Below are 13,224 nucleotides of genomic sequence, written 5' to 3'. Positions count from 1 at the left end.
TATCACTATACTCCCTGATACAGTGTCCTTTCAAATACAGTAATTTGATTTTTTTATAATTTCTGAGAAAAGTCTCTAAACAGCAAAAGCAGTTGCTGTGTTACAGTGGTTACAAATATGTCTTCATTTTAGAAGCATATGTCCAGGACTTCAGAAAACACATGACAAAGCATGATGAATAATTTGGCAAATGTTTTTCCATTTCATGGTTATCAATCATTTGCAAATGAATTCACATTTTTCTCACATCGGTGCATTAAACACAGGTTTACAGAAAATAGCTGAAAAGCTATTTATTAATTACTCTAATAGATAACAGCTATATTTAATAGCCCAAGCACCAAAAAAACATGAAAGATGACTTACAAACTATTACTTTTCCCTATTGCTAAAACTGTACCAACTGAAGTGGAGACAGCAGCCTCCACTTCCCCCAATCCACCCCTGAGCTGTTCATTTGACTTACTGCTTTATTTAAAGCTTTTTACATAAAATATTTTGGCAAGTATATAAGAGATTTGCAATTTCATCTGAGCCCATGGAAAGCATATCAAGTGAAGGTTTCTAAGAAGAACTTTCTCAACTCTGAAACACCAAAATCACTGTTTCTAGGTGGTAGTAGGTCAAATGTTCTGGCTGTAAATACAGCATAATTAAAATGTTTGAAAAATGAAATTTACTTATAACAGCTAATGAAGTAACTTTATAGATTTGCTATATGCATATGCAGGTATGTGAATGCACATATATGTGTGTGTGTCTCTGTGTGCACACACACACAGACATGAAATCATCATGACGCTTAGAGCTGCTAGAGAACAATGTGTAGCTAGCACAGTTACCTGAGGACTTAACAGCACAGGGACTAGAGGGCCTTCTGGCCTGATAAACCCTCTTTTCCAGTTTACCTCTTTCTCTGTGTCACTCTGGCAGTAGTTCCTTTTGTTATTTCTATGAGAAAACAGGTATCTCTTCAAAATTCCATTTTGCAAAACATCTTTGTGAATTTTTTTTTACTTCAATAGGGAAGAAAAACCTGAATTATTAATTTTTGTGTTACCTGGTCACCTCTGATTACTTGAAAAATTTGTGTGTTGGTTTCTTTCCTCAGAAAAAAAATCCCTCAGCTTTTAACAGCAGACATAATGTTGCTGTGTGCTGCAAAACTTCAGATCATATGCTGAGCAGTGTGCTTGTTGTTTCTTATGCTTTGTAGAAAAGAAAGCATGTTTGTCAGTAGATTTCTGCTTTTTTGAGAAAACACAGTGTAACATGTTATGTTGTTTTCACATAGCAGCTGTGTTGCCAAATTGCTCTAAGGCCGGGTTTGGATAGCAAAATTTTAAATATATACACAGCTGTACATTGAACAGCCATTTTTCATGGCCACAATCATAACAAATGAGAAGTCCAATTCTGTAATACAAAAATGCATCGTCTACTTCATATCATATGCAGTCATATTAGACAAGAGTAAAAAAAAAAAAAAGATGTCTTTTAAAATTTCAACATCATAAAGAGTCTACATTATTAGTTGGAATTCTCAGCTTGCTACAGTATAGTTACAGGAACTCTGTGCTTTTGGTTATTGAAGTTTTCAAATTTGAGTTTTGAGGTGTCTTTCATAGTCCGGATCTATCCTTTGACCTTTGTTACATTAGATTTCCAGTCATATATTAAAGCCATGAAGAACATGCACCCGTTCTGCTGCAGAAAGTCATTTGCTTCTTGGAAACCACAACGTCCCTTGCTCCTGCTCAGGCACATGTCAGCTTCAAGCAGAATCCAATGCGATGATTTAGGATACTTTTCCTTCTGTCACAATAAACTCTGGGCATTATTCCAGTAAATCAGAAATAGAGCTAGTAATGTCAGTATTGAGATTATCTCATTAAACAGTACATGAGCAGGAAGAGAAGAGAGACTACAGATTGCAGAAAAACAAGGACTGTTAATCACAGAGTCCCTCTCTACTGAAGCATAACAAATGAGAACAGCTGGTGTCCAATAGTCTACATGATTTTAATTGATGGAAGCTGTTTAGAAAAAAAAAAGTGTGTATACATAGAAAAAGTATAAACATATAAAATGCCTTTTTTTTTTTTTTTTTACTTTGAAGTCAATTTCAGTATTTCAGTGTTATCCTGGTAGTAGAGTTATTCCAAATAGCTTGATCGATATTGGTATAAAATAGGTTTTAAACTCATTGTAGTAAGAATCTATGATATCAACACAGATTTATGTATGTTGCAGCAAACGGGACCAAATACTAGCATATCTTTAGTTTACTTTTCTAACAACTATGTAAAGTCAAACTGTTTAGCAAAAGACAAGTTTCAGGCTTTCATCTTTGATCTAAGTCCTTTTTTGAAACTATGAGATTGGGAAGCAAAAACTGTGTTTTCCATTTATAGCTTCAGTGTTGGGTGAGAGGATGAGAGAAACTCTACCCTTAGGTGTTGGGCTTTCTCAATGCAACTGCTACAAAATCAATGAAAGAAATCATGTTCTCAAAAGACAAAGTTTTTGATCTCCCTCTTCCATCCTTTATTTTTTGGCTTTCTCTTATTGCTAAGGAACTCGGTAGCTATTATAGTGGTCTGTATTGCCCATCACTGTCACTATCCTTGGTATTACAACTCCATTTTTACTTACCCTTCAAAGAAATTAATGGAGAACAAGTGAAGTATTGCAAATAAGAAATAGTGATTTCACAAGCCAGTAGATGAGAGAAAAATTATGTACATTGTCTCTCCCCTAAAGATGAAAGCAAGAGTCTCTTTGCCAACCTTGTTTCATTAATTTGCTCGCTCCACTGATTTTGTGGAACTTTTATTCTCATTTTTGTTGTCTAATGGCCTTGAGCTGGCATCAGAAACAAATTGGAAGCCAATGAAAAGTATGCTGGTTTCTTCCAGCATCTTTTTCTTTCTGAAGAAGCAAATTTCTATATAATTTCCTTGTCTTTTTTTCCTGGGTCCAAGCCTACAAGTTACACCTATTCAATTTACTGTATTCATGTTGTGTAATACTGAAGATCAAGCCAGGGAGAGTACGCCACTGCCAGTGTTCCCACATGCAAGACATCCCAATGAACTTACAGTCAAAACTGTAAAAGGGAGTTGACAAAAGAGAGCATCTTTTGCTCTGCTTGTGTCCAAAAGGAAGGAAATTAAGCTTCTGTCATCTTGAAGATTAAACAAATTACTAGTAGCAAAAGCTACAAAAATTGCCGTCCCCTTGCACACTGGGATTTCAAGAGTGAATTTTAAGTTGTTCTGGAGCTGCAGTCATGCCAATTAACATGACACTGTGCTGCTGCTAAGATAGCCATTAAGTTACTGCGGGTGTGAATTTAAATGCCTGCATCTTATATTATAGGAAGTTACAATGCTGCTGCCTGTTCATATGTGTTAGGGCATCTTGAAAGGGTCAGGATGAACTTCTACAGAGTTGTAAGAAGGTTACTTATAAGAAATAAAACTAGTGAAACCCAAAGGACCTGTTGCATGCTGTATGTGTTGCTGTTGTAAAGAGCTCATGATAACTTCATAAGCTTTTATCTAAATACATACATTCAGTCTTTAGTCAAGGGAAATCTCCAGGTTTACTAGTCTAATAAAATGTAATGCATCTAATATGGTTTTGAATACGCTTTTTCTGATTTGTTCTAGGCTCTTTTAAGTTGAGTTAACTGCTTGTTATTAATTTTGTTAACAACTATTATAAATGCTCACATAGTTCCTACATTTTGTATAGTCAACATAAGCATTTGTGTCTTAAAGTATTTATGGAATGCTATAAAGTATTAATTACGGTTGTGGTTGCACATTCATATAAAATAGTATGCTCACAATTCAAGAATGGGCCTAACTTCAGGCTTACAGCATTATTTCAGCTGTCCAGAAGTTTTGCATAGGAACATCTAGCTTTTGAAGAAACAGAGGAACAGCCTGATTTTGCTTTTGATTGTTTTAACAGGGAAAAAGGAAGATGAGAAACTGAATATATTATTGATAGTGCTTTGCTTTGCACTTTATGTTTTATTTTTTAACACTTTAAAGGATTAACAGTCAATCCTAATTTCTAAAAATCAGGGTGCTTCAGAATGTGCCTGTAGATCAAAAGTAAAAAAGGAACCCAGCTAGGGACAAAACCAAAGTACCTTGAGAAAGAAATAGTTTTTCTACTGCATTTCTTAAAAATTCACTTTTTTTTTTTCTACTTCACGGATTCCTCTTTCTTATTCTTATAACTTGTTTAAGTATAATATTTCAGGTAATGGACATAATGAAAAATGCAGGTATCAAACACTTTGAAAGCAGCAGTGGACCAGCAGCTAGTTGATACATTTAAGTAATTGGCAGTAATGAGTACTTGTAGCTAAAGCGATATAAAATAAAGACAAATCTGTTTTGTGAACTGATTGGGCAAACTGAATTATCTGAGATACTGAACTTGAAAGGGACTTCTGCAAACAGATGTATAGCTCTAGAAAGTACTTGTTACCACTGCTTTGACTCCATATTTCATTCTTGTTCCTTCATAAGGAACATGTACTGTCTCATGTAAAGCAATTCATTTTACTGTCTCTTTCTTTAAAACATTGATCTCTACAGACTTCTTTGAGGCCTAAGTAATGTCATCAAGTGGTCCTACTATTTGCAAGTATTGATAGTTCAGTCAGCAAATAAACACAGTAGCATGTGAGCTAAATGATGACTTGTTTCACAGTGTTTAATTGTAAATAGTGTGTGACTTTCATTCATAAGCTAGAGTTTATTGCTAGAGCTGATTCACTGAGTAGTTATAAACAGAATAGTCACATTCAGCTCCTGACTGGTAGGAAAAATAGAACTAAGTTCTAATTGTTACACTCTTCATTAGATATTCTTCACCTAACCAGTCCTGTCATAAACTTTAAATGCAGCATATGCACTATAGTCTTAAAACAACAAAGAATATGAGCAATCTGTATAACACTCAGCTGGAAAAAAATCCAGATTCTGTACAATGTGTTGTCAGCTCCACTTTCTTCTATATAAGTAAGTAAAACATAAAATAAGAAGGACCAATTGATTTTTAATTCAAAATAAGTGTTCACTGATGATGCTAGCAGAAAATATATGTGAAATAGAAGGTTTTTTTCCTAATTAAAGTTAAAACTAAATCACACTTTAAAAAAAAACCAAACAGGTGGACCACAAGAATCAGCCCGAAAGCCATGTTCGGTTCATTCAGTGGCTGCTAGGATCTGGGCGGGGGGGGGCTACTATACATTTTTGAAATGGTCTTGTGTGGTATGTGGAGGATCTAGTTTGAATTGGAGAAAGATTGATGTGAAAGATTCTTGGTGATATAGTGTCACCAAGACCCCGAAGAGAAAAACTGTCCAGATGTGTTGAACTGCTATGTATTTCATTTGACTCTTAGTCGTGCCAGTTAGTAATTTAAAGTATTTCCTGTACTCGTGTCAGCCCTCGAGACTGTGTATACACTTCAAGTAAATTAATCTAAAAGTTTAACTTAAACACTGGAAATCCTAGTAATGGAGTTCATCTTGGATTTCTGCCTTCCTAGGGCTTCCTGGTATATAATCACTCAAACAGTCCATGTTGCAGGGGAAACACTGTTAATACTGTGCACAGACCCAACTCACATCTCTCTGGGGAACTGCAAACCAGTGGAGCTGCAAACACATCCCATGATACAGCCAGCAGACCGCATGGGTTGCTGCTGTTGTACATGTCTTTTACATGTCTTACAGAGCTGATGAGCTCCAAATTTATATATAGTTCAGGGAGAAGAGTAAATATCTCTAGAGGCCAAATAGCTCATAATTTACATCCTTTTGCTTGATCTGCTGGAGACAGCTCCTTTTCTTCATCGTCTGTAGCTTTAGCCTGTGCTTCTGTTTAGGCACTTCAGGTCAGCCACAAATCACTTTGCTTGAATACCCATTTAAATCTTATTGTGTGCATTTCATGACTTAAAGCAATCAACCCAGCTATAATGTTCCCGTGTGAGCTGACAGAAAAGCAACCTTACACATTCTGAGAATACTGGCTAGCCAGAAGCCCCCTCAGAAAGGCCAGTGGGCTTTCAACTGCTGGAGAAGGAGGGGCACTATATGAGTCTGGTCTTTTGTGTATGTCACTTGTGACTTTCCATATTACTTTAGTTCAAAAATACCAAAAGATTAAGGAAGTGGTGAGGAGAAAAATCAGCTGGTTGGACATAATTTGTGCTTGGAGGGAGAAAGGGGGCTGTATACAAAGTCATGAGGGACCTTCAGCAGCTGTAGTTTTCATTAATGGGGAGCAGAAATCCTGCAGAAGTCGAGAAGGAAGGGAAAGGTTTACCTATTGGTTTTCCTCTGGTGTGAATATTCATTGAGGGCTACAAAGGCCACAGATTCCTCTCTAGAATGAACTGCTTTGAAAGGGGACCTGACAGAACATCAGCCAGCCATTGGCTAGTATTGGGGAGGATGGCCAGTCTATCAGGTGGCAGTGCCCAGAGAACAGCTTGTGATGATGACCAGCTGAGATAAGTAACATAAATTGGTGGAGACTGCTGAAGGCACCAAAGGATGCTGGAGAAGACCCCTTGAGTCAGGATGGGAGCCATAATTGCTAATGAAAAGATAGACTTCTGATGTGCATAACCTTCTTAAGAAGGTGATTAACTTTCTCAGCAGCTGAACTCATCCATTCTGGGACAATGCACTGTAAATTGTGTGTAAGACATGGGCTATAACTTAATAGTCACTGCCAGCTGGGGGAAGGCTGGGCCAGGACCAAGCTGACATGCCTTGCAGCTACTGGGCTTGCTTCCTGTTAACTACTCACGTGCCCAAATTAAGGCTTCTTCATGTTTTGTCTTCCACTTCTCGTGAAAATTTCTGAGATTTCCATTTTTTCTGAGACCCTGGACAGTGAAGCTTATTTTGGTAGGATTCTGAGAAGCAGTTCAAGATGATGTTTGGTTTTTGTAGGAACTTACAGAAACCAAGCCCTTCTGCCAGTCAGTGCTGGGCATAAGGGCTATACATGTTCTGTGCTTGTCCATATTTAAGATTATCTGCATAAGGGGAAAAGACAGTATAAATTTAGTTGCAGTCTTGATATCAAGGAAATAAGCAATTAAATAATTAAATTGGAGAAACTGTTCATCATTTTGACAAAAATGCAATTTATTCTCCTCACTTCCGCAGCCCTCCCCACTCTCCACCAGGAACAGTGTTCCAGGAAAGTTTTTCATACTAAAAATAGGGAAACAAAAATAACAAAGCAGAGGCAGAAAGAAGTATTCTCAGAATTATCTTTTATTTTTCTTAGAGCAATATGATTAGTGTAATAAAGATGATTTTAAGCCACCTGAGAGTTTTTACTAGTATTTCAGAGAATGTAGCAGTCTAAATTATTTTAACATTGTACTATTCTACTAATATGCAATGAGTTTTTTTGGTTGGAGTTGTTAGACTGTAGAGTACTATGATTTTCTGAAAATACACCTTTCCAAAATTTGCTAGCCAGGATATATTCACTTATAAAATAAGGTTCAATTTTTTTGACAATACCTCTTTAAGTTATTCCATTATCTCTCTTACATTTCTTACATAATTTTATTAATGTTTCCAGGACTCTTGCTAAAAAGCCTTTGCTTAATAAACTCTGATTTAGGTGTTTTATTTGGCACCTATTGATTTTTTTTTTTATTAAATTACATTTTATATCCTGTTTTGTCCTTTGAATGCATTGGAAAACTGATGCAATGTTCCAGACCATTTTGGCAGCACAGGAGCACCTTTTTTTTTTCTATCAGTCCATGGTTTTTGCTATTTCTCATAACAATCAATGAGACTCATATTGTGGTTTGCTCCTAAGAATGTATAATATCCCTATTTCTGGCTGACTTTCTGTTAAGTGATCAACATTGAGGAAATTCTCAGGTCACCCTTTAATTGGGCTCCATGTTATCTCAATCAGATTGACAATCTGATTAAATTTTGGCAGAAGCATTCCATACTTGCATAAATCACTACAATTCTTACCTTCTTAAGAAGAAAAATAGCCTGTCTTTCTTTCTGGCTAATTGACTGGTTTTCATAAAGGCATCAAAGGACAGATTAATTTCTTTGTGGGCTATATGACTAATAGAGGGATACCTTTCATCCACAATGAAAACTACAGTACGAGACTTCAGTGTTTTCTCTTGAAGAAATCGTTATGTGATTTCAGTACTTACTTAAGTGGAAGATGTTCATTAAAAATCTGAGGCTTGCTTCAAAGCTTTCAAGCCTCTGTAAAAGTGAAAAGTCAATAATACATAAAGCAGTTTGCATTTAATTTACATAATGTAAAAGAAAACTACTTCAGAGCAGTGCATTGTTTTCTGAAAATATGAAAATCATTTGGCTTTGTTTGGTGAAGCCTAACAATGCATTGTATTAAAATGTGTAGTAATCCCTGTGCTTTAATTGTTACATATCTGGGTTGTCTTTCAGTGAACAGCATTTTCATATAAGCTCACATATTGTAAAAGGTGGTATTCAATAATGTGTAATAACGGTTTCAGTAAACAGTGAAGACTCATAGGGTAGTTTTCATTGTGGAAGAAAGAACATGCAGAATACTTTCTTATCCAACTGTCCCATAAATCCATTAGAACAAAATAAGATTATTTGAGAGGAAATAGCTGAGCTTAGGAAAGCAGAAAAAAATGTGGTAATTTTCTTCATTCTTTAGCAACACCTAATTCTCCTCTGGTCCTTCATACCGTATATCCAGATTTAATAGCTACTGGTGCCTTGGATTTCAGATAAGCCAGCAGGAAAATAAGTCTAGTGACTGATGGTCGGTAGTTAGTTCTTTAGTCTCATTTTCTTTTTACTGTAGAACCTTGCTTTTGAAACATTATGTTCTTGAAATCTTAAACCTAAGGTGGGCAAATGGTGAACATGCAATAGCTGGGAAATTAGACACCCATTTAGTCTGATGGCTGTTGTGGCAGTACCTGCTAGAGAAGCCAATTTGAATAAGGAAAAAAAGCAGACCAGAGCAGCCTCATATGGTGTCGGAGGTGATTTTGAGACTTTATTCATAATCAAGGTATTGGATTCAGTCTTGCATTTTGGAGACCAGGTTTTCCGCATCTTTTCCTTGTGAATGGGTTTATCAGCCAAGTGAAAATTAATACAGTTCTAGGTGGATTGGAATCTGCTTAGTCTGATGACAGAACTGCAAGAATTTGGATTAGCAGCATTCAGGTCAACTAGGGTTGACTTTGTAACTCATGAGTTGTTTGTCAGTCAATAGACAGATACATTTTCAGCACTTTCAAAGGCACAAATATTTTTTTTCCTGTAATTTAACAGTTTACTACAAACGTATGTTGAATGAACATCAGTGTGAAGTGCTTAAGAGGATTTATCAACCAGGCAGTTTTTTGCATGGGCTGGGACCTGACAGAGCATGTGTATGCTTTGGAGTGCAAGAAAGAAAAGTAGAGCTAGTACAGAAATGCAAGAAATAAAAATAATTTGGACGAAATATTAATCTAACCAGAAGTGTGGCAAATGGTGCATTGGAAGAGAAAGCAAAAGAATCGAGTTGCTTAGTTTAAGGAGAAGGATCAGGGAAGATGTGAAAACCAGCTTCACATTTGTAAAACTACAAAGTTAAGAGGCCAAATTGTTCTTTGCATCTGTTGTGAACAGAAAAATAAAGCTAACAGCTTTAACTCCAGCAAGGAGAATGTAGGTGGCATGGACCACCTGCAGTTCTTTCTGTCAGATATTTGTCGATGTGACTGCACCCACAATATAAGTACTAAGTTGCTGCTTGAAGGCATTTTCATTTATACATACAAAATTGTAATTTTCATTCTCAAAGCAAAACGTGGTTCTCTTCCCACTAAAGGCAGTGGAATTATTGCCAAAATTAGACAACTAATGCTAAAATTTAGCCCTTTACAGGTGGATAGAACAAAGCCTATATCATACTTAAGTCTCAATTGAATCAGCAAAACAAGATTTCTGTGAAGGTTAAGCCTTATTCTGGATTCATGATTCAGTAATAATTTTTCCCATAAATTAGGATGGGAAAACTGCATATTTCGGTTGTGTTCAATCTGGTGTGATACGTAAGGCAAAACCAAAAATTTTTTCTCTCTTGAATGAATTCAATGTTAAATGTTCTGACACGATTAGATATTTGGAAAACTGCAGGGCTATCCAAATACTGTGTAGAATCTGTTTGGAATCTTTTTGTTTGTTGAGAGTACCTTACAGGGAACGATTACAGAAAGTATGTGAAATTTGCATAGATATTGAACAATTCCTTTAATTCAAAGGGTGGCATATGTTCTACTCAGAGGATTTTACATGACTGAGAGGGCCAAATTACTGGAAGACAGCCAGCAGGCCTCTCACTCCTTTATAATTAATTCAGAAAGATGGCTGTACCATAAGAATAAAAAATTGAAATATGTGCGTTCTTAAATACTGTTTATACATTTGTGGGGGATGAAGGTGTTAAGTATAGAAGTTATTGCAATGCTGTTAAATCAAATTTTTATATAAAAGCTAGAAATAGCCTGCTTGTGGAACTGAATGATAAATATAATAACGTATGGCATACCAAGCCAAATACCAGCTTTGTGTCAAAATTCATGAGTCTATATCATAAGATCATTATTAAGTTTCAGTCTCTATAGGTAGCATGCATTCGATTATATTTCAAAAACAAATGGTTTTTTTAGATTTAGTTTTGCCTGACTGTATGTAATATCTCTATAATAACTATAATGTCAAAGAAACCTGAATCTCCTCATTCATCACCTGCGAAAACTTTTATATATTATCATGAGAAGCTGTCCTGACATCTTTCCAAGCTAATACAGCACTGGTTCATTACCCTGTAAGGATCATATGAGTGCAGGATTCAGTGTGTCTAGGATATAATACTGAACTGCTCTTGGTAATGCTCTTCTGTAGTGCCCTGCTCTCCCAGCTAGCCAATAAAGTGAATATTTTCTTGAATCAATGATTGAAGACTTCTGTTGTGCAAAACATTAATGCTGATGATATTCATTAACTACTCTTTGTTGCACTGGAAAAATTGCTTATACTAAGAAAGACTAACTTGAGAATCTTGGATACTCTCATAGTGCAATTTACATACTCATGGAGATAACGTGACTTAGTTCAGTGCTGAAGTGATACGGCTCTTTTTTGCTGCCCTTAATATGAGCAGGCAGGATGGCCTTGCTTTCTTTTGTGTTCTCTTTTATGATTTTTCTGGAAATAACCCCCAAACCCTGTACATTCTTCAGAATGCTGCGCCTGCTAGGCAGTCTTTTCTCAAGTTGTAAAATGGAAAGAACAGTTATTTCATCTGCAGAAGTGTTAAAAAGTATTGTTGATATGATATTCAGACACTTTTTTTTGTTTTCCTTTCCAGGATTACTTACTGCCATCTACCTTTCCAGAGTAAATGGCTTTATGTTGGAACAGAAAGGGGAAATACACACATTGTAAATATTGAGTCCTTCATTCTTTCTGGATATGTTATCATGTGGAACAAGGCAATAGAACTGTAAGTGTAGATTTTTTTACATTTGTGTCTGTGGTCATTTTCGTAGCTGTATTAAGATTCATTTTTAAGAAACAGTTGTTTATACAAATATTAGCAAATCTTTTGACCTTTTATTGTAATGAATGTGTGTGCAGTATTAACTGGTTTGTTACAGGACATTGGGAATTCAGATTTGTGATAGAGACCGTGTAATTATATTTTGTATAAAAGAAAAAGTGATTTGGCAATCTTTTTAACTGTGAAGTTACAGGAAATGCAGATAATCATTAATTTCACAAGTTCAGACTTTACTAGTTTTATGAGGGTACTGTGACCACCATCTCCTCCAAACATCCTAAGAAGACAATAATGGCGTATGTTCGCCCTAAGACTCTATGGAGAACTTCTCTTCATTGAAGTGTAGCATCATTTAGATGAGAAGGGACTGCAGGCCTCTAGTCCAAGCCTCCTGCTCAACACAGGGCTAATTTCGAAGTTAAATCCGTCTCATCAAAACCTAATGAAGTGATAGAAGAGATAATGAGCGTCTGTTAAACGACAGTTCTCTGACAAGCTAACACAGGTGCCTGGGGCATGGGTATGAAATGGAGGGAGAGTTGTGTAAAAATCTGACTGGGATAAGTCTATGCTTCCTGCAAGTAAAAGTTTCAACAGAACTGAAAATTATTTCTTTGCTGTTTCCTCTGTGAAGTTCCAGCAAGACGAACTGCTGCTGGCAAACTCGTAGTATTTCATACAGTTTCTGAGATACCACTTGGTATTGTGAGGAACCTGTAACCTCAGGTAGTAAACTGAAATTCACCAAGCTCAGTGAACCAAGAGGACAGTATCTAAGAGCAGGGCTACAGTGGTGGATCTAATTCTCTGTCCCAAGCAGAGATCACATCGACAGCAACTACTTTTCTCCAAAATTTTCCTCTTTGCCTTTTTTACCTGTACTATTATCACTGACTCTCACTAATCACTGTGTCCCCTAGGGGGACAAAACTGGTGCCTCATTCAAAGGAGATAAAAACAAGGGTTCAAACAGTAGTCAGGATTCAGACAGTCTGATGATAAATATTTTGTCCAGTTCTCAGTTTTGGAATGTTTGTTTGTCCTGCCTTTGTAAGACTTTGCTCAGCTCTGCTCAGTAATTTTGGCTGAAAAATTACTGCTGGAAAGCATGGTTTAATCAAAACCAGAATTCAGATGTTTATTTTGACAAGTTCTTCAGGTGAGAAGTATCCTAATTATTTTCTCTTCCTCACTTTGTTTTGGTGATGTTGAGGTGATGTTGACGTATTAGAGGGGTTTTTTTTGATTCCTATGTTTTAAAATGTGAATACATATACTAAATTGAGTAGATAACAACTTAGAGGTTTTGAGAATAACACATTTTCATTTTGTGTGCATTTGGAATTTTCTTTCCTCCAGACATTAGGATGTTTCTGTTCGGTACGGAAATAAATCTGAAAGCTTTTATGACATGGAAGCCTTCCACTCAGTTTCACTTCCTAATTATTTCAAAGTTCTTTAGGATAAATCTTTTCTTTTTTTTTTTTTTTTATTGGCCAACACAAATTTTTTTTTAAAGTCAAAATTGGATGAAAGCTGACAAAATAAGCAAGCCTGGATGTGAAAT

The 13,224-nt window shown here is 36.1% G+C and overlaps 1 protein-coding gene across 8 annotated transcripts in view; it reads left to right on the top strand.

The window, feature by feature from the left end:
* Positions 1 to 13,224, top strand: part of STXBP5L (syntaxin binding protein 5 like) — a 199,625-nt gene that overhangs the window by 78,480 nt on the left and 107,921 nt on the right. For all 8 annotated transcript variants that reach the window (XM_014957184.1, XM_014957183.1, XM_014957182.1 and 5 more), the window contains exon 5: positions 11,466 to 11,600. In XM_014957184.1, the coding sequence (XP_014812670.1) occupies positions 11,466 to 11,600 (135 nt within the window). The remainder of the gene's footprint in view (positions 1 to 11,465; positions 11,601 to 13,224) is intronic.

Source organism: Calidris pugnax, unplaced genomic scaffold (genome assembly GCF_001431845.1).
Source record: "Calidris pugnax isolate Ruff unplaced genomic scaffold, ASM143184v1 scaffold225, whole genome shotgun sequence".
NCBI lineage: Eukaryota > Metazoa > Chordata > Aves > Charadriiformes > Scolopacidae > Calidris > Calidris pugnax.
The sequence above is the reverse complement of the archived record's forward strand: the minus strand, read 5'-3'. Positions and strand labels throughout refer to the sequence as shown.